General features: G+C 36.1%; 1 protein-coding gene across 6 annotated transcripts in view; it reads right to left on the reverse strand.

Moving 5' to 3' along the window:
* Positions 1-22,794, reverse strand: part of LOC150099843 (protein Gawky-like) — a 580,239-nt gene that overhangs the window by 304,779 nt on the left and 252,666 nt on the right. For all 6 annotated transcript variants that reach the window (XM_090404074.1, XM_090404072.1, XM_090404073.1 and 3 more), the window contains one exon: positions 739-2,127. In XM_090404074.1, the coding sequence (XP_090260200.1) occupies positions 739-2,127 (1,389 nt within the window). The remainder of the gene's footprint in view (positions 1-738; positions 2,128-22,794) is intronic.

Raw genomic sequence — 22,794 nt, forward strand, 5'->3', positions numbered from 1 at the left:
AAAGAAGGCATACAAAAATGGATTTGGAGTCAGCTGTGAACCATAGATAAACAAAATAGTGTGCAGAGTCCAATAAGTTATTTGAGATGAGGTCTGGAAGCTCTTATAAGAAAATATCCTCTCAATAAGAGCCATTTACTTTTATTTAAAAAATTGTAAGAACATGGTTTTTCTTCAGCAGTAATAAATATCAAAATATTAAAATTTTTGTGTAATATGTGTAACATTCAAAACCATATGACAGCAACCACATATAAAGTTTACACAACAATGTAGAAATAATATGCCTAATGATACGTAATTAAACCACTTTCCATTTTTTTTTTAATTTATAGAGATAATGGATGGAAAATGTAAGTTCCTGAAGATGCTGTCAACCATACAGACAGCAGGTAAAAGATGTTAGAGAAATACATCGTTAATAAAAAACTTCAGAGTTAAAAGCCTGGTTATTTATTAAATCATTCACACTTAAAAAAAAAAAGTTGCAAAGGAAGGATGGGTGAGTAGTTAGTAGAGTGTGTAAGAAAATAAAATATCATAGTGCTCTAGTACCTTTTTATTTAGCATATAAAGAAGAGGCATAATAATAGATGCTCTAATAACCTGATGTTAAGAGAAAATGATACTTTGAAATTTCTTTTACAAGCATTCTAGGAACTAGTGTCATTGTTATCACACACACAAAAAACTTGTTTCTGACTTAACACAAACTAAGAAATTAATAATAATAAATACCTGTGCTAGAACTAGTTGTCATATCTGTTGTTGTACCACTATTCTGCCTGGAACTTCCACCCCAACCTGAACCACCAGCTCCAGATGGAGGTGATCCACCCCATCCAGCTGTACTATTTAATGAGCTTTCTCCTCCTCCTAATAAGCCTAAACGGGGTGGAGTTATCCCCCATCCAGAGTTAACATCTCTTTGATAATTACTTCCATTTGTTTCTTCTTGATGATAATCTGATCCACCAGTTGCACCAATCAAGCCTGAATAAGAAACATCATTTTCACTAGAGCTGTGACAAGTAAGAGATACAGTCTCAATGTTTTCAGCAACAAGGCTACTATTAGTAGAAATGCCATTTGAGGAGTGGCTGGCATATGAATTTCTCCCTGTGGATCCATTTTCTGGAATGTTCCATCCCTTACCTGAGGAACCGGAGGCAGATAAACTATTCAGTCCATGCCATCCAGAGAAGGAAGGGTTATTACAGAAGTTATTTTCATTGCCATTAATATGACTGGCCCTGCTATCTGAGGAATTGTACTGAGCACCATAGGAAATGTTTTGGTTATGGGATCCACTTGATTCTGAAACACTTTGCGGCAACTGAGAATTGTTGGAATGTCCCCCACTGCTACATGAAATATTACAATAATTAGAATTTCCACCACAGTTTGTATAGTTCCTTCCTAAACTCCCAGCATGGACAGCAGTTCCTGAAGAGTCTAAAAATCTATCCATGGAATCACCAGAATGTAAATTAGACTGCATATCTTGATGTGGTGGGAGATGTTCTTTTACTGAACTTTTGTGAATATTGTGTAAAAGAGTGGCCTGCTGTAGACCAAGTAAATCTGAAGAAGCACTTTTGGCCCCAATGGGGTTTAGGTTCATTGATAGATTAGTACCCTGAGGTCTGTCACCAATAGTACCATCTACACCCCACATAGCACAGGAGTCAATTGGCTTAATTTCAGGACTGTTGAAACCAGATGTGGTCCCCAACTCGTCAGTAGGGGTAGATTGTGCACTTTGACTATTGCTGCTGTTCTGAGGATTACCCTGATTCAGGGTATACCCATCCAGCATGGAAGAACCTGAACACTGACTGGCTTGAAGTGGACTTGCATTAGAGCTTGGAGCTCCAGAGTGAGCATTGTGGAGGCTTACAGCTATGGAAGCAATGACAGAATTGGTTGTACCCTGCACACCAGAAAAGCTTGAGCTAGATATCACAGATCCTGAAATGGAGTTTGGGGTACCACTGCCTGTCTCTGCCTCCACAGAAGAATCTACGTGGCCTTCAGCAGTTGGCCAACAGTCTTTTTTTTGGTCATCCAGAGGCACCTTATCCCAAGCACCTCCAACTTCTCCCCATATACTGATGTCACCATCAACTATTGAAAAAAAGAAAAATGAATAAATAGAATAAATAAACAGAATTTACCATTTTAAATTTTAATTTTATTAACACAAATTACTATTTCACAATTTGATTTTATAAATTTTTGGTACAAAACTAAATGTTCATACAAATTTACCATAAATGAATTAAAATTCAAAAAACCAATATTTAACATTTGTTACTGGCATCTAGTTATGAAGCTGTATTTGATTTAAGTGACGTGCTTACATTTCGTGATAGCATAAATATTGGGATCACTTTGTTGATCATCGATCACAGATTGCAGAAATAGACTGTGTGAAGATTTATTGGCACAAGAACACAAGATCATATTATGCCAAATGTTACAACAGTACACAAGGTAATAATAAATAGTAATAAAAAGATAAGTCAATGAAATAAATAGTGCATTATATATAAAAAGCAAATTTTAAAAATTAAGTTAAGCAATGCAGTATCCACACATACGAGGTGGTATCAAAAAGTTTCGAGACTGGCTCTGTTTACGAGAAATTACTTTATTTATCTAAGTTTACACACTATCACCTTCAAAATAGTCCCCTTGCATATCAATACAGCGTTCTTGCCACTTCTGGAATGTGTCCTGGAAGTCTTCCTTTCGAAGCATGTCAAGCACCTTCTGCAATTCGCGCTGGATCTCCGAAATGGTGTCAAAACAGTGACCTTTGAGCTGGATCTTCATCTTCAGGAAGAGGGCGAAGTTTGCAGGAGCCAAATCTGGCTAGTAGGGTGGGTGTGGAAGTGAGATCATGTTGTTTCTGGCGAGAAACTCACGTGTGAGGAGAGCTCGATGACAGGGTACATTGTCGTCGTGGAACATCCAGTTTTTCACACGACATGTCCTCCCTCAGACGCCTTAAAACCTGGCAGCAGAACTCACTATTGACGGTTTCGCCCTTGAGGACGAATTCTCGATGCACAATACCGCAAATGCCGAAAAAGACGATGAGCATGCACTTGGTCGAGCTGCAGCCCTGCCTCTCCTTCAGTCATGGAGATGATGGGCTCTTCCACTGTGAAGACTGTTGCTTCATCTCAGGGCCGTACCCGTACACCCAAGTTTCGTTACTGGTAACGATCCTCGAAAATTCACGTTTTTTCAAACGTGAATTTCACGTTTGCTCTTTGTTCTAACTTGCTGTCCATGATGAAATCACAGATGTGGTAACGCAGGTGGTCAGAATAGCATCGGTTGCACAGCTCCCGATGTACAAAGGACGATGTCTTTTGGCACACTGATTCATGAAGGTAGGTGCTCCCTGTGACTGTGCGCGCAGCCATCTGTTGGCGTGTTACAAATCTAGTCTCGAAACTTTTTGTACCACCTTGTACATTTATAATCTAATGGGTTTTAACAAATTAATTTATACACAGAATCTTCATTTTGTACAACAATTGTAGAACCTCACAAACCTCTTTTTAAAAAGCTGAAAACCTTATGCAATTTGTGCAAGTCAGATAAGATCTACCTGAGTGTATATAGCTCATCCAGATTAGTAAAAATTTCATTCCGTCCTCATGTGAAGTACTGGCATTCTGCCAAACATGGCAAATGGTGACACAATTGTACTGTTCACACACAGGTGAGGGTCCTCAGTAAATAAGAATGTGTTTATTCTATTAGTTTATTCTTACCACATAGACTGACCTACATGAAACCTATCAAGAACAACTTCCTCTTTCTGTTTTTAAGTTGACTAGACTGACAGTGCTTCCTGCCATGACTACCACTAATGGGTAATTAGTTTTCATCTTCTAAGTAGTATACACAGGATAAACAGTACATGGAAAAAGTATGAGCTGAACTAGCAGCTGTTTCTGCAATCTCGTGTCCCTTAATTCCAATGTGCCTGGGAATCCAGTACAGCTAAAAGAGTCTTTATGTTGCACAACAGGTGTAGAACTTCAAAAAGCACTCAATGTGAACTGTACAAAGGAAAGGAGATATCCTGTAAAGCATTCAATAAATCTGTACAGATCAGGTATTATTTCTGGGAAGATTCTGTATAGATCATATTTTTTTCATAACAGTTTTCTTTTACATGCACAAGTGCAAGCAGAATGGTAAGTAACTCTGCTCAGTATAGACTGGTAAGAATTTAGAGTGGGTTGCTCTGTGAGCATTAAACAACTGCAGGTAAACAGATGGAGTATGATACTTCCTCAGTTGATATAGTGGCTGCAGATGGACTGCAAACCTGCTATGGATGAATACTGTACCGTTCAGTGCTGGTAATGTTAACATTCATGTCAACAGCTTGCACAGTTTCTTTCACAAACATACCAAAAGGGGGAACATACAGCAGTCTGACGTAAAAATTAGCTTCGCAGAGTAGAGATAACTAAAAGCAGGTTTGTTTGTTTTGACATAATGACTTGGAATGGGTGATGTGCAAAAAGCACAAACATATTTGCATATCTTGATGATAGATAAGGCAATCACTGAAGTGTTCACTCCCTTGCAGAACTTGGGACCTATGATAAGTGTGTGATAAAGGTGAAGCAAGGAAAATCAATCTGCACAAGAAACAATGCAAAGGATACTCAATGCACATTCGTACTTTTTTCTAAGTTCATGAATATGGGTAAGGAATGCAAGCTTTCTGTCAAAAGCTAGTCCTAAAAACTTGGCTTCAGTAGCAACAGTTACTGGAATAATGCTTTGTCACCTATCCATAACTCTGGGTCTGTGTGAAAAGTGCGTTTTCAACAGAAATTCATGACATTTTTTTCTGCTGAAATTTTGATTCCATTGCTAAGAGCCCAGAAGAGATACAATCAATGACTTGAAGTGGCATCATATTACAAGAATGCCAGTATATTGTGAAATGATGTTCATATAAAGCCTCATCTATGGTAATAGGAAATTATTCATTGACTGAGTTCACTCTGACGACAAAGAGTTACACTTAAGACAGATCACTGGGAAACATCCTCTTCTTGGCAAAATAGCCAGGATAAAGTGCTTCCCACTCAGACTCCTTGGAGATTCTCTAGTGACAGTTTTGATAAAAACAGAAAGGTGTTACTGATTGTATTAGGAAAGTGTTAATGACATGATTGTGGGACTAATCCCAAAGCTATGTCATTAAAGTCTTTTTCCTAAATGATCAGCTAATATGAAGTTCATCAAGGATTAAAAAGACACGGCAGAATTTCTTGCTTCTTGTGATAGATAATCTACAGAATTACTTTTTTGCCATCTGGTGATAAAAGCAAAATACTTTCGGTCTTCCTTCAAAGGTAACTGAATGTATCGGCTTTGAAATAATGCTGGATCTAATATCCACTTTATTTATATAACCTTTAAAGTACCAGAATTCAAATCAAGTTTTGAGAAGCAATTTATTCCATCTAAACTCATTAATAATTCATCAATTTTGCACAAAAGAAAGTTAAATGGTTTGTAACTATATCTAAGATGAATCTTCAATTTCTATTTTGGTTTTTCAATCAAAATAAATGGAACTACTCCACTCAGAATTATACTGTTTCTATTGTTCTTGCCTTTTCATAATCATCCACCCTATAATAATCTCTTAATTTTTTTTTCATATGGTTCAGATATAATAAGCACTGAATACTCATTAGTGCATGATATGGAAAGAATATTATCTCTAAAACTTGAGGAAAAATAAATTTTGCATGGATTTTAAAATCTGCATTTTTCTAAACCAGCCCTTTCTCAATCTTTTTACCCTAAAGCATTTGTTCCCAACCGGTGGTACACAAAAAATAATCAGCAATACCAGAAAAACAAGTAAAGTAAACTATTTTACACTACGACAGGCACTGAACAAAAGTGTCAGTATTTAAAAACAGCTATTTTAAAAACAAGGGGTACAATTTATAGGAATGGATTTAAAATGGGTGCCAAGTGGAGAAAGGTCGGGAACCACTGCCCTAGAGGAACCCTTTAAAATAATTTACTAAAATAAAGAGCCAAAAGGCTTCAGTTTGGCAATGCAAAATTATATAAATAAAGTGGGTATTAGATCCAGCATTATTTGAAAGCCGAATGTAGAAAGTGAGTTTCATAAAAATAAGTTGACCAGAGAGCGTATGGCAACTCGTGAATGCACTCAATGCATTCACGAGTTGCCTTAGTGCAGACTATTTTGGCTTTGAAATAATGCTGGATCTAATATCCACTTTATTTAGATAACCTTTAACACGGTCATTGCCAATCACGTGATGCGAGTTCTCACCAAACGTCCGATCATGCGTTATCGCGTGGACATTGCTATCAAGTTTCTAAGCGGAATAGCGGCCATAGCAAAACGGCGCGTAATATTTATATTGGCCACTAGGGAAGGGATCGACTTTCGTGGAGTGGGGATGGCTGCCAGCCATTGTTTATTGTTTATGTTAGCCAGTGCGCACAGTGGCGGTGTTCGGACAAGGCGACGACGCGACGATTTTGTTTAGTTATTCGTTGATTTAGCGTGCTTGAAGTTTGGTTTTTATTTATTTTGAGTATTGTTTTTTTTTTTTTTTTTTTTTTTTAGTAAGTTCCTTATAAATGTTGATTTTTGATAATTATTTTTTTCTATTTGTATGTTATTTTTAAAAATTCTATGTAATTATAAAAGACTGATAATTAAAGTTATAATTATTATATTTAAATGTTTTTTATTTGTAAAATATATAACTTATTTGACAAATTACATATTACGCGATATCGCGTAATAGATATTTAGAGTACATAAATCCTATGCACATAATAATAAAAGCATATAAATAATATATTAACTTATTTTGAGCACAATAAAAACTAAATAAAAAAATAAAAAAAATTTGGCCACCACACAAAATTCCAATTTTCAGCTTGGCAATGAACGTGTTAAAATAATTTTCAGGTCTCTGTGAACTTTGCATAAAAATTATATCTTTATGTTTATTTATATATTATACAATATACATACAGTGAAATCTTGATTTAGTGGACTACAAGGGTTGTCCATGAAATCGAAAGTCCGTTAAATCGCAAATCTTAGGAACAGTATTGAAAATAAAACACTTTCAGTGGTACAGTATTAATATATTTTAATGAGAACATTTTTATGTAAATACTGAGGATCTTGATGATCTTTAGTAAAAAAGCATCAAGTTTCAGTTGATTTCCACTTTTATACTGTTTCTTAATAATTAACGATCCAAATTGCCAAAAATGTTGGTAATAAGCAATCGCCTCTGAATCTGAAGATGCGCCTATGAACGGGATGATGTCATTCATGTGTTCTCTAACCACCGATAGTTTTTGACCGCCTGGAACAACAACTTCCTCGCTGTCAACTCCCTGATCGTCCCGTAGAACATCTTCAGCAATCTCTTCCTGGCTGAGAATTTGGTAGCCTGGGTCGCCTCGCCCTCATCGATGCCTAGCCATTGTTCGATGTCATTCTCACTGACATTATCACTTACTCACATTAAAGTTTCATGGAAATCAGAGGTTTCAAAACCTCTAAAATCGTATTCTGGTTCACTCCCGTTCAGTAACTTGGTCCAGACATTAACCAATGTTGTAGTCTTTATCTCCTTCCAAGCGGCAGCAAAATTAAAGATGGTGGATTTGATGTTGTATGCATGCAAATTTTGAAGTGTCCTGGTTCCTCTTGTATCTTCTTTGGGATCGTTTTCGTTCTCCAAGACAACCATCACCTCTTCAAGAAACTTCTTCTTATACAACCTCTTGCAGGCAACGACTCCGTGTATAGGCTGTATTATAGAAGTGGTGCTTGGAAGAAGGAACATACATTTTATTCTTCCATTCCTACTAACCAACTTCTCAGCATTAGAATGGGCTGATGCATTATCAAGAAATAAAACAGCTTTTACATCTTCAGGAGAGATATTCAGAACCTCTTCTTGGTAGTTTTGCACTTCAGGTATGAAGTGATTGAAAAATCAGTTGGGAAAAAATGTCACTTGTAAACCAGGCATTCCTTGAGCTGGAATAGATGAGAAGCAACTGGTTCATAACATTCTTCGAAGAGCGAGGCTTCCATGCTCTTCCAACTACCTTCAGCTTGAGGCGAAGCATGCCATCGGTATTAGCACAAAGTAGGGTGCAATGTGCTCCTTGTTTAATTTGCAGTCAGGGGTGCTAATCTCATGATTGTTTGCAAAGATATTTTCGGACCAGTCTCATCTGCACTGTAAACTTGAGACAAAATAAGACCCTCAGATTCAATGATGTATTTTTTGAAGGGCTCAACTTGTTCAACATCGGCACTCAGTGCTTCACATGTTTGCCTATTCATAATGCCATGGCATTTCTGAAAGTGCCAAAGCCACCCATCACTCGCCTGGAACTGCATGTATGTTAGATGTGTTGTGCCAGTTTTTCAGTTCCAGTCAACCTTAGTTCAACACCACGAACAACAACGCCACAAGACTGCCACTGAACCAACAACTTGTAAACTCCTAAATTCTCATGATTGGCCAACTTCATGTTTCTTATCTGCCACAGTGAAACCACTTTTGCAGCTCTCAATGCTATATTTTAGCAAAAAATTAGTAAGTTTGTCTTTATTTTTGCATATGTCCAAAAATGTTTGTTTTTTTTTAACTCCATAAAGTTTACAAACATGAGCAACAGAAGCACCACTTTCCAACTTACATATTAACTAAGTTTTTGTACTATCGTCAGGTCTACTCATTTTCTTTTAACTCCAAACATATTGACTGATATTAATAATGATTAATAACAGGTTAGAAAGGATTGTTTGAGAAATGACTATGTGAGGGGAACAGTGAAAGTTACGAACTTAGGAACGAAGATACAGGAGGCAAGGTTGAGATGGTTTGGTCATGTGATGAGGAGGGAGGACGAATATGTGGGAAGAAGGGTCATGCAGATGGATGTGCAAGGAAGGAGGAAGCGTGGGTGGCCAAAGAAGAGATGGAGAGAGCTGGTAGAGGAGGACTTGAGGATGAAGAACTTGGATGTGGTGACAGCCCAAGACAGGAGGATGTGGAGGAGACTCATCATCAACCGTGACCTCACTTAAGTGGGAGAAGCTGCAGAAGAAGAACAGTTTAACTAAAAATTACTCCAGCAACAGCCTAAACCCCATATGTTTTGCGCTAACAATGCTATGCTACTGAACCGAAGCACATGAATGCGAACTATTACGAGTACGCATGAAATATCACGAATATATAGAAGTAATTCATAGAAGAATAAACTGCTCTATCAATTAGTTCTCTAATTGTCTAAATGTTTATCAATTACATTACTTTCAACAAAATAAAACTTTTCCTGAAGAATCTTCAAAGACATTACTAATATTATGTGCATTTAAAATTGGTTCAAGGATGTATTCTGAACCAACATAATTATGCTGGTTTGGGAGAATCAAGAGTGTCTAATGTCACGAGATTGAAGTAGTGGATGGAACTCAGAATATGATTGAAAATGTGTGAGGTAACACAAGATAGCATTGAGAGTGAGATTAAATGTGATTGAGAGAAAAAGTGTCGAACGAAAGAATAGTATGACTGATGTAAAGAATGAAGAGTTGGCAGCAATGAGGGAGATAACTTGGTTGCACAGAGTGATACATAGGGTGAAGCGGCAACTGGAGCAAATGCAGAAATGTCTGGTGAGTGTACGAGCTAATAACTGAAAGAAAGAAGTGTGAGAGAAGAAAAATGAGGACTTCACCAAAAGAGAAAGAAAAACTAAGGAACGAGAGTTGTATGGCTATTCAATCATAATAGGTACGATCAAGGAGAGCTTGAGAAAAATGCACTTTCCTGGTGAGAAAATTAATGATATTGGTGAGGATATTACAGCACAAAATAATAGGATGAAAGAGATGATCATAGTGGCCGGAACAAATGCTTCAAAAGGAGAAAAGTATGGCATGAGAGAGGACATGAAAGAATTACTGGAAGTAGCAAAAGAAAAGAGAGAGAGAGAGAGTTAAGATAGTGAGACTGTTGCTGTGGTATGACAGAGCAGAACTGAGGAGGGCCGTAACGAATGACTCGATGCGTAGGTTATGCAGGAGAAGTGGAGTGAGTTTGATGGGCAAAATGACTTATACAAGAAGAATGGATTGTATCTGAATGGATTTGGTATTCGGAGATTGGAAAAAGTTGTTGAATGAAGTGAAAGTGTCGAAATAGCAGAATTACTAAGTGAACACTTTGCAAGAGTATATCATCCAGGTGGTGAATGCAGGAATGAGGGCGGCAAAGGATTATACAGAACTGAGGTAAATAAAATGGAGATGCATAGCATATCATAGAACCTTAATGTGAATATAGCTCTGGGATTATATGGTATACCAGCTCAAGTTTTATGTGAAAAGGTAAGGGAATTGTCAGTGCCCCTGACCACATTGTTTAATGTAAGTATATCATCCAGGTGGTGAATGCAGGAATAAGAGCGGCAAAGGATTATACAGAATTGAGGTAAATATAATGGAGATGCATAGCATATCATAGAACCTTAATGTGAATATAGCTGTGGGATTAGATGGTATACCAGTTCAAGTTTTATGTGAAAAGGTAAGGGAATTGTCAGTGCCCTTGACCACATTGTTTAATGTAAGTCCTGGCCCTGACAACTGAAATTGAAGCAGGCTTCCAGAAGAAACTTAAATCTGGAGCCACTTTCATTTACCTAACATCTGCTTATGACAGTGTCTGGATCAGAGGCCTCCTCTTAAAACTAGGAAATATTATAAAGTGTAAAAAAAATTACAACTTTTGAATCTATTCTCTCCAACAGAAAGATCCGGGTCCATATTGGCAGAAAAAAAGAGCAGGCCCAGATTCCTTCACAACAGTCTTCCTCAGGGCTCTGAGTTATCCCCTATACTTAACGTCTACGTGTATGATCTACCTCATACCAGATCATGCAAGTATATGTACACCGATGACCTAGCGATCTTACATCAATCCACCTCCTTTACAAACCTAAAATCAACCTTGAATACAGACCTGAACACCCTGGAAGAGTACTTCAAGCAGTGGTACTTGAAGCCAAATCCAACGAAAACAGTGTCCTCAGTATTTTACCTGTACAATGCAGAAGCAAATCAACAACTCAACCTTTCTTTCTGTGGAAAAATGATAGAACACAAGCCTCGCCCAAAATACCTTGGAGTGAGCCTGGACAGAAGCCTAACCTATAAAAGGCACATCATCAACCTCTCCGATAAAATTAAAACCAGAAGTAATATCATTTCAGGGCTTGCTGGAACAACCTGGAGTTGTAGTGCAGAAGTCCTAACGTCGTCTGCATTAGCCCTCTCATTCTCTGCAGCAGAACATTGTGTCCATGTCTGGGAAAGTATACACACTAACATTATACACCCAGCTAAACTCTACCATGTGCACAGTTAGTGAGACAGTGAGAAGCACTCCTCTCTCCTGTTCTATCTAACATTGCTCCACCACACATACGGAGAAGACAAGCCTCGATTAAGGAATTTAATAAAGCAATGAGCAACCCACTCCTGCCCCTACACACCAGACTCTCATAAACCCACCTAATCTTTGCCTCAAATCTAGAAACCTCTCTGGTCCATGGACAAACATTCACACTTTTCTCCATATGTCAGATACTGATGGCAGCGCAGCTGCCATCAATATCTGACATATGGAGAGAATACTGGTCCAACAATCTCCCAACAAACGGCTTCCTGGTAGAAGATCTCTGTGCTCCACAGCCTGGTTTTGATCTTCCTAGAAAGATTCGGTCATCAATAAAGAGGATCAGAACTAGTCAGGGCAGATGTGGCTACCTTCTACATAAATGGGGGCTATCAGATCACCCTTATTGTGATTGTTCTCCCGTGGCTCAGACGATTACTCATATTGTGTATGATTGCCCAAGCGGCAATTTCACGGTGGTGGCCTACAGGACATCCACAAGGTGACAGTTGAGGCCTTGAATTGGCTTTCCAGCCTGGACCTTGATCTGTAGTTGGTATGGTGGTTATGGAGGAAACAGAAGATCACGGTCCCATCTCACCATGAAGACATTATTCTCGTAGTACTCATCACAGTATCAGCAGAACTCCTCGTGTTAGAAGATGATGATACAATGTAAAATGGGCCTCCTCTAATGGATCAAGTTTTCTCACACAAGACACAGCTGCTCTTTACTTAAACCTTGGATACAGCTACATTTATGTTGTGAAGTGTTGTGAGAACATGTAGCCTTGTCATACTTGTTGCAGCAAGACGATAATTGTCCCTGGCTTGATTATGACAAGTTACTTTTGCTTTATTTAAAAAAAAAAAAGGGAAAGACTTGAAAGCAGGTTGTGCCTCTTTATGTAATGAACTTTTATATGTTAAGATTTTCATCATTTGTTTCTGGAAACTGTGATTGTACTTTTCACTTACCAGTTTCATGTAGCCATAAGCATCTAAATAAATGTAAGTCTCAGCTCTGGGTTAGTCCTGAGGGGAAAATAGTTCCATTGGATAAAGGAGGCTCCAAGGCTGATGTAGCAAATTACTGACCATATCAGGAGAAGTCAAAGTATTGGAGAAGAGCAAAATATGGGAATGGATTGCTGGAAATGGGATATTGTATGGAGGAGGGGGGGGGCAGCATGGTTTTGTGAAAGGTGGGTCTGCCTCAATAACTTGCTCACGTTTTGTCATATAGTAACAGATGAGATGGATAAAGGTAATGGGTTTACAATGATACTGCTGGACTTTGCAAAGGCCTTCGACAGGATACCACATGGAATTCTAATCAGTAAACTGCAGAACATGAGGATGGATACAGGGTTGGTGAGATGGAGAGATATCAGAGAGTAGTTTATTCAGGAGTAGAGTCCAAAAGAAGGACTGTGACTAGTGGAACTTTGGTATGTAAATTCCAAGTGATATGCAGCATGGTTCTGTTCTTAGACTGCTACTGTTTAATTTGTTCATGAACATTGTAGGAAAGGATCTGAGAGGAACTGTTCAGTTATTTGTTGATGATGCAAAGTTGGGTAGAGCAATAGTTAATACAGATGATGTCAAAATTTTGCAGGATGATTTGAATAGATTGGCAGACTGAGCAAAGGAGAACAGATGTCAGTTATTTATTGTGGCAGTGTAATGTTATGCATTTTGGGGTGAAAAGATTGCCAGCTGTATACCACATTGGTGGGAACTATACTCCAGGAAATTGATGAAGCCAAAGACTTGGAAGTGTTACTATATAGGAAGTTAAAGTTTAGGGGGCACATAGCAAAAGGGGCTAAAGCAGCTCATCAGACCACTTGGTTACTGAAGAATACTTTGATGAGCAGAGACAAGCAAATTACTGTTCCTCTTTATTGGAACATAAAATTTGTAGTAGTCAAGATGGGGTCTTGATAAGACCCAATCTTGACTACTTCCTGGACACCAGGGTTTATTGGTGATGTGGAGAGGATTCAGAGGCAAGTGACTAGCAAGTCTATAGAATGAACCTTATGAGAACAGGTTGAAGATTTGTCAGTTACAGAAACTGGTTGATAGGTAGAAAAGGGGTGATATGATTAAGTCATACAAATTACTGAGGAGTTTTTACAAGATTAATTCAGAGGACGTTTTTCAGAACAAGTGTGTTGGAGGGAGAACTAGGGACATCACAGAAACTGAGTAAGAGGTTAGTTAACAAGGGTGTTAGAACTAGGTTTTTTGCTTGGAGAATAGTGAATGAGCAGAATAGGTTGCCAGAGTCTGTCGTGAGTGGCATGATTGTGAATGAGTTCAAAGCAAAAGCATGATAGTTCTTGACATGATGTTTAAGGCCTCCCTCGATGTGTCTAAGGAGTCCCTGGAGTTGCCCATAATAATAATTATTATTATTACTACAGAAATGGTATAGCATTTTAAGCAAGCATATTTTTGAAGAAACTTGGAGCTGTGAATAATGAATGTTTATTTAAGAGGTAAACAAGGGAGTGAAATACAGATTTTACAAGTTTTGCAGCAAATCACTCAACTAAGAGTCCTTGAGTTGAAATGCAGGACTTCAGAAGATTATGAACATCATTTGGAATTGTATTCCAAGATTCCTAAATTCCAAGTGATTATCCAAACATGTGCAATTAGTGTCAGAGTATTTCACATGAATTATGATTTTTTTTTTTTTAAATTCCATCAAATGCAGTTAAAAGACCGTCTTCCTTGTTATAAGGAAGCATCAATCTGTAATCTGTATAATATTTTCATAATTCTTGCTTTTTCGCAGTTGGTTTACATCAATCATACAGTTTACCACATCACCTCTAATCTGAAAAAAGTTCATATTAAACACCTTTCTTTCTCCTAAATGTTTTTAGATGGGGATTTCAAGATTTCGGCTTTTCCTTGCAACTTATTGTGAATGACCATTAATGACTGAAATTAAACGATTTATTTAAATGCTCACTTCTTCTTTTCATGGTTATACAGTGGTCAGCATTCAGTATATAGAGACATCAATTACTTAAAACTTGATATTTCAACTTTTATATCAAGGATCAGCAGGAACAAACTGGCTTGGCATGGCACGGAATAGATAGAGATCACAACATCCTACAATCTGAAACATGCTTACTTCATCAATGTCAGTATAAATTTGAACACATGTTAAAAGAATGCACTGAGGCCTTACTTCACCATCAGAACGACTGTTTCTCTCTATCTAAGATATGGGAAAGTCTTATTTTAATCACACAATTTTTTTTTTAAATAGCAATGAGTAATCAATATTGCAATATTTCTTCAGTTATACCATTGTGTTTTATGTATAACATCATGCAGCTCTTACATTTTCAAATCAATCCATTGTTCATGTTTTACTTTGTAATTACCTATTGTTGCCATTGATGATGGCCTGTAATATTCAGGATGAAATATATAGGGCCTTAAATAGTATTATTCATCCACTGTGTTTTTACATGTTAATTGAAGAAACCTCTCATGGTACAAGTATCTCGTAAAGAACAATGAACACATGCAGCAATAGAATATCATAAAAATAATGAAGAAATTATTAAGGCACTTGATATTTTAGCATTCGAGCATGTGTGAGCAGAGCTAATGTAAGGTGGCATGGTCTAAATACTTTAGAACAGGTGAGGAAAGGTTAACAAAAAGGTGTTCGATGCCAAGACAGCAAAAAGGAGAAATATGTGGATTGATTCAGTCGGAAGTTCCTTAGAAGAACGAAATGTCATATTTGACAATATTGGAGTGTCAACAAGTAATAGACTAGTTACTTGTTGAGGAATATTGCTGATAGGAGATTAATAATAATGCAAACTTAATCACGTAGTGGTGCTGTCATAGTAGCCGAACACTCCTTGAGGGTACATATAAGGAAACTAATGATGACGATGATAGAAAAATTTCCATTAGTAGCAGTCTTTCATAAAGGAAGAAGATTTCAGCTGTTATGTTACAAAAGTGACTGGAATAATAGTTATTAAGAAATTAAAAGAACTTTGGAACTCAGGAGAGCAGTAAGGATTAAGAATAATAGCTAGTTGTTTTGGAGAACAGATACAGCAAGTTGATTTTTAAGTGTGATAATTTTTCTTAGAAATCGTTCCTGTAGGAAGAGGAAAAAAGTTGTGAATTGTGAAATAAAGAAAGAATGTTTTATGCAATTTTTGTAGAGGGTACATTAGATAGTACAGTCATACCCCGAAGTTACACGGTAGGTGGGACCAACAAAAAGCGCGCAAGTCGAATTCGTGTAACTCGGGGTATAATTTTCATGTAATTTATATATACAAACATACAATTGGGACCAAAGGTTTACAAAAACACCTATATTTTTTAAGAAATATAATCATAATTGTAGTTTTTCGTACAATAAAAAAGAAAGTTATTTCGATGTCGATGGTTTCATAAAATCTAATAGATTCGTCTGACGGCATAACGTCTTTTTCTTGTCATGCAAAATTTCTTCATAGCAAGCTAATGATTTTTTTATTCCTTACCTTGTGGCTACAATTCGTTCCTCGTTAGAATCTATGTCCTCCAAAATCTGTAAACCTTTCTTTTATGATTGTTCTTACTGTGGATTCCTGTAGATCGAACTTCTTTGCTAGCTCACAAATTTTCATTCCGCCTTCAAAATCCTTAATGATGTTGAGTTTTGCTTCCAAATTCAATGTTTTTCTTTTCTTGCTAGCTGTAGAAGAATCGGACTTGCTTCTTTTGGATGACATTATTATTTTTTATGCAATAAAATTCTTATCAAGAACATAACATTAAACAATCGCAAGGTTTGTAGACTATAAAAATCGTGTATGAATGGAGACCGCATGAAACACGTCAGTGCTTGTTCACAGCATATGCAACACTGGCGAATGCAGCCGGCACTGGAAAGATACAACTATTGTTGAGGCGTGAAGTGGGATGGGAATACGTACATATAAGAAACTGCGTAACTCCGGATTCGCGTAAGTTGGGGTATGACTGTATTTGAAATAATGTTTGAAATTTTAATCTCCGTTAAAAATTGAGGTCTTTATTGTCCAAATCTGAACTTTTTGTATTTCTTGCTACGAATAGGAAATTAGTTATATTCAAGTTAAGAAAATAACTAAGAGAAAACTGGTTTTCAAGATAAGAAACTACCATTACTTTTCTTTAGATCAATAAAATTAATAACATCCAGCTATTCTTATGATTATGCAACACCTCTAAGGAGTCCAAGGACTCATTGTGGGAAGGGGGGGAACTCCACAATATATCCTCTATGCTATTAATCCACCATCTACACACACATATGCTCGGTAATACTTTTGTCTGTTAACTGGTTGCATTCTCTGACTGATTTTTATTCCCTTTGACTGTATGAGGGATTAAAAACTAGTTTCTGGGATGGAAAAACCTTGCTACCTCCATTATGAGATCAGCTAGCTTGCTTTCAATTCATAAAACAATATAAAGATTTGTCTCATCATGATGAGTATGACACTTAGTTCTTTTTCAACCAAAGGGAACAATTTCCTGTCACTGTTCTAACTGCACTATGGAGTCATGTAGTATTTGTAGAGAACTGCAATTTCACCAAAACAAGCTTCTCTATTAAAAACAGTTTCTCTCCTCTGTCTCAAATGACAACTTGGAAATTTACAAAAATAATATCAATATATTTCACATCTTGTCCAACACACGGATCCACATAGAATACTGTCAATATAGGTACTGCAACTTCTCATATGTAGGAATGATTAAAAAATGACATTTTCTCATTAGATTATATTTTTCAGGAATATAATTTAATTGTATTTAATAAGACTAATCTTAAGAGGTGCCTGTGGCATAGTAAATTAATAATAAAACACGTATAGACCACAGTAATAACTTTAATTAAATAAAGGTACAAATATTTCGTACTGAAAGTAACAGTACATCCTCAGTGTAGAACAAACACTTAAAAAGAATGGAATACGAAGTACAGAACAGTTGGTGGATCACCAAATAAATTGTTGCCATATACCAGAAGATTAATTACTAAAATATTATTAAATAATTCTTTAAAAATAATAATTTCATTGATGGTTGCATAAAATAAGAGTCTCCCAAACTTTCGGGAGAGAGAGAGAGAGAGAGTCATTTCGATTTAAATTCGGCTGATGAAAGAGGGCTTCGCAACTTTCTTTAAAAAGGCATTCATATTTATACTTGCATCTGTGGAGAAGACAAGCTTTATCCCACTAAATATTATGATTAGTGTCAATGCTATGTTGTGCTAGACCAGACTTATGAAGTTTCATGTATTTGATATATAATATTGATGTTCCTTCATTCTTTTTTCCACAGAATGACCTGTTTGTCCAAAATAAGATACATTGCATTCACATGGTATCTGGTAAACACCAGCTTTTCCTTGATACGGAACCAACTTCGGGTGACTAAAAAAGATTTAACATCTAACATTAATTATATTTTGGATCTTGAAAGAAAAATTTCAGCTGTTCTTGATGACGAATTACTGGATATCATTCTTCGGTTGTCTAAACAATCTTTAGCCCGTTCCTAAGGAAAAAATTCTTGCAAACTTATGCAAAAATATGAATCGTTATACCATAAGCAAAAGAAAAGCGTTACCTCTGACAACACTCCTACGAATAAATGGATTGTTAATATTTCTGGATGCCATTTATCTGACGCTAAAACTAGTGCATTAGCTAAAGGCCTCGATTTTGCTGTAATATCTAAATGCATTCCTTATCTTGATTTTTTGCATAATATAGAACGTAATCTGTCAGGACTTTCTAGCGAAGATGCTAATAAACTACGATTTGAAGTTGTGGCTTCTCTTTTTTAAAAGCAAGTTACTGTCATGGGCTAACTTCATTAAGAAAAAAGAATGAAATTTCTATTTCAAAAGCCAATAATGGAAAAGCTGTTGCGATCATGGATAACACTTACTATGAGAGAAAAGTAACCAGCCTTTTACAAGATACCTCCACCTATCAAGAAATCAATCATAATCCGACAAATTTGCAAAGTAAACAATTAAAAAAAGTTGCTTGATGAAGTTATCAGTTGGGATCAAAACTTCGTGTATAAACTGTGCACTCATTTTGGAAGAACTCTTCGTGTATAAACTGTGCACTCATTTTGGAAGAACTCTTCGCTTATATGGCCTCCCAAAAATCCATAAAGAAGGTTATCCAGTAAGACTTATAATGAATTGTATTGACCCTCTCACTTATCAAATTGCTAAATTTTTGTCACGTTCATTAACTGCCCTTATTGAACATTCTAGATCTTACATCAAAAACTCGACACATTTTCTTGAAAAAAATCAAGGATGTTCAAATCAAAGAATCTCACTGATTAGTCAGTTTTGATATTGTTTCCCTTTTTACCAATATTCCATTAGCTGACAAGGTCAACTTACTATATGATGATTACCCTCCGGATATTTCAAAGATTTTTGAATTCGTTATACATTCAGGTTATTTCAGCTGGAAAAACAAGATCTACAAACAAGTTGAAGGTACTGCCATGGGTAGCCCTCTGTCTCCACCTTTGGCAAACTATTTCTTGAAGCATCTAGAAGACACCTTGTTCTCATCCATTCATCCCCAACCCTCTCTTTGGTTTCGTTATGTCGATGATGTTTTTGCTATTTGGCCACATGCTGAAGAGGAACTTACCACATTTCTACAACAGATAAATAGCCTTCACCCAAACATTCAGTTCACCATGTAAAAAGAAAGGTCTGGTAGTTTACCATTTTTGGACATCCTCCTTACACGCACATCCTCTGGTACTTTGTCTACAAGTATCTATCGAAAACCTACTTTTACTGGAAGATACATTCATCAAAAGTCTGCTCATCACACCTCTCAAAAAATTGGCATTATTAAATCTTTAATTAATAGAGCACATGTGTGCTCCTCTCCATTAAGCTTAGAACAAGAACTTTCCACTGTAAAAAGTTAATGGAATCTAATGGTTACAACCCCAATCAAATTCAGCAGATAATTGGCTCCTATGTTCCAACACCTCAGGATTCTTCAACAGACTGCAGAGTTCCAATCCCTTACATTTCAGGCATCTCAGAACCTATAGGCAGAATTTTGGAGAAGTATCATCTTATTCCTATATATTTCCCTATCAACAAAATTTCTCACTTGTTGCCATCTACAAAAAACAAACTGTCACCTCTATCATAAGCTGGTGTTTACCTGATACCATGTGAATGCAATGTATTTTATTTTGGACAAACAGGCCGTTCTGTGAAAAAAAGAGTGAAGGAACATCAATATTATATCGAATACACGAAACCTCATAAATCTGGTCTAGCACAACATAGCATTGACACTAATCATAATATTCAGTGGGATAAAGCTTGTCTTCTCCACAGATGCAGGTATAAATCATCATCATCATTAGTGTTCTGTCTCTTGACAGGTCCAATGGTATAACTCAGCAGATTCTCTCCTCCCAATTTCCTCTGTCTCTTGCTTCCTCCTTCATTTCCTGATATCTTCTTGTTCCCATTATATCATCAAGCATCGTTAGTCGTCTTCTTCCTCTTGGTCGCATTCCTTCAATTTTCCCTTCAATCATTCTTTTCAGTAGGCTGTCTCCTCTTAATACATGTCCTATCCAGTTATGCTTTCTTCTTCTTATGGTCTTTAGTAAATTCCTTTCTTCTTCAACTCTTTGTAATACTGCTTCATTAATGATTTTTTCAGTCCACTTTATTTTCTCCATAACCATATTTCAAATGCCTCCAACATTTTAGCTTCTTTCTTCCTAATTGTCCATGTTTCTGACCCATATAAGGTCATACTCCAAATATAGCACTTAATAAGCCTTTTCTTTAGATTTTTATTCATTTTATTAATAAACAAATTTTTCTTGCTATAAAAGGCATATTTTCCTTTGTTAATTCTTTCTTTTATTTCCATGTCACATTTTCCATTTTCTTGTATTATACTACCAAGGTATTTGTATTGTCTCACTTGCTCTATACTTTCTCCATTCACCATCACCTTGATACTTCCTGGAGATTCTCATCACTTTTTTTTTTGTGTTAATTTTCATACCATATTTCTTGCATATATTTTCAAATTTTTGCATCAGGTGCTGTAGTTCATCTTTGGTATTAGCTAATATTGCTTGATCATCTGCAAATTTAATATTTTGTATTGTTCTTCCTCCAATAGTGATTCCTCTTTCCTCTTCATAAAATGCTTCTTTTATCCTTTCTTCTGCAAATATATTGAAGAGCGTCGGTGACAGGCAGCATCCCTGTCTTACACCTCTGCCAATCGCACATTTTTTAGTTTTTCCTACTTTTGTCTTTATTATGGCTGTCTGGTTCATATATAATTCAGCCATTAACCTTCGGTCTCTCCAATCTAAACCTATTTTGCGTAATATTTCCATCAGATTTTCCCATTTCACCATGTCAAATGCTTTTTCAAGGTCGATGAAACAAATATAAACTTCTTTATTTACTTCAATATTCCTTTCACATATGGTCCTCATTACTCCAATTGCATCTCTGGTTCCTCTGTCTTTTCTAAATCCAAATTGATCATCCCCAGAAAATACTCCACTCTATTAAACAATCTTTGATTTAATATTCTTAGCAGTAATTTGGAGGCATGTGAGATTATGCTTATAGTTCTGTAGTCACTGCACTTAGCAGGATTGCTTTTCTTTTCAATTGGTATAAGAATACTCTCCGAAATCTTTAGGCCATACTCCTGTTTTGTAAATGAGGTTGCAGAGTTTCCATGTTTCTGTTATACCTTTGTTCTCCAGTTGTTTTAGGATTTCACTAGGTATTCCATCCACTCCTTCCATCTTTCCACTTTTTAATTCCTTAATTGCTGTTTCTACTTATCTCTTTAATATTTCAGGGCCTCTTTCTTCTGTTGAGATTTCATTTTGCTCTTCCAATTCAATTTTTGTTGGTCTTTAATTTTTTGCAAAATTTCTTCGATGTATTCCTTCCAGCTTTCACCCTGTATTTCAATATCATAAATCAGTTTTCCTTGCGTATCTTCTAATGGCAGATTTCTTTTGCTTTTTTTAATATTTAATTTCTTTTGCTTTTTCAATATCGTCCCCTTTTTGCCATTTCTTCAATTTCTTTACATTCTGTTTTTAACCATTCCTCTCTTGCTTTATCAGTTTCTCTTCTCAGTTCATCATTTAATACTTTGTATTTTCTTCTTCCCTCTTCAGTGTTTTAATTTTTCCATCTTCTTCTTTCTTCCATTTTTCTTATCATTTCATTTGTAATCCATGGTTTTTTAATTCTTTTCCATTCCACAAAACCTCTCTCTTCAGCAGCTGTTTCGTATATCAAGTTTTTCAGTTGATTCCATTTTGCATTAACATCCATAGTTTCTTCATATATATTCTCTTTGTTCCCTATTTTATTTTCCAGTTCTTCTCTGAATTTCCTACCTGTATCTCCGTTGAGTTTTCTAGGTTCCACCTTTTCTTGCTTTTACCTTTGTTTATTTTCTTATATCGTATTCTTAATTCCATAACAAGCAAATTATGGTCTGAGTCCATATCAGCTCCTGGATATGCTGATATCCTTTTTACACTGTTTCTGTACCTGTTTTGTATTAAAATATAATCAATCTGGTATCTTGCGATATCACTTGGCATTTTCCATGTATATCTTCTTCTCTTTGGAAGTTTAAACCAAGTATTACCAATGATTGATTTGTGTCTTTTACAAAACTCTATAAGTCTTTCACCTCTCTCATTCCTTTTTCCAAGGCGATATCTTCCTGTTATTCCCTTCTCTACCTTTTCACCTACCACCGCATTCCAGTCTCCCATCCAGATGGTACACCTTTTAGTTCTGTCTTCTTCCATTATCTCTTCTATTTGATTATATATCTCTTCTACTTTATTTTCATCATGGTCACTTGTATTATATCTCTATAATCATTATGTCCACAGGCTTTGCTTTCAGTTTAATCATAATCAGCCTGTCACTTTTATATATTATTTTTTCTAGTGAATTTTTAACCTTTTCATTCAAAACAAATGCTATTGTTAAATTGTGAATGAAACTATGTTGTGTAATTTTTTTTTTCATTCACATTTAACATTGCTTATTATGTATTAATCATAATTTGTATAAAGATTATTTATTGTTCCTTAATTAAGGATTACTATTTAAATATTTATT

Source organism: Typopeltis vanoorti, chromosome 14, assembly GCF_054136105.1.
Source record: "Typopeltis vanoorti isolate ZY-2024b chromosome 14, IOZ_Tvanoo_1.0, whole genome shotgun sequence".
Lineage (NCBI taxonomy): Eukaryota > Metazoa > Arthropoda > Arachnida > Uropygi > Thelyphonidae > Typopeltis > Typopeltis vanoorti.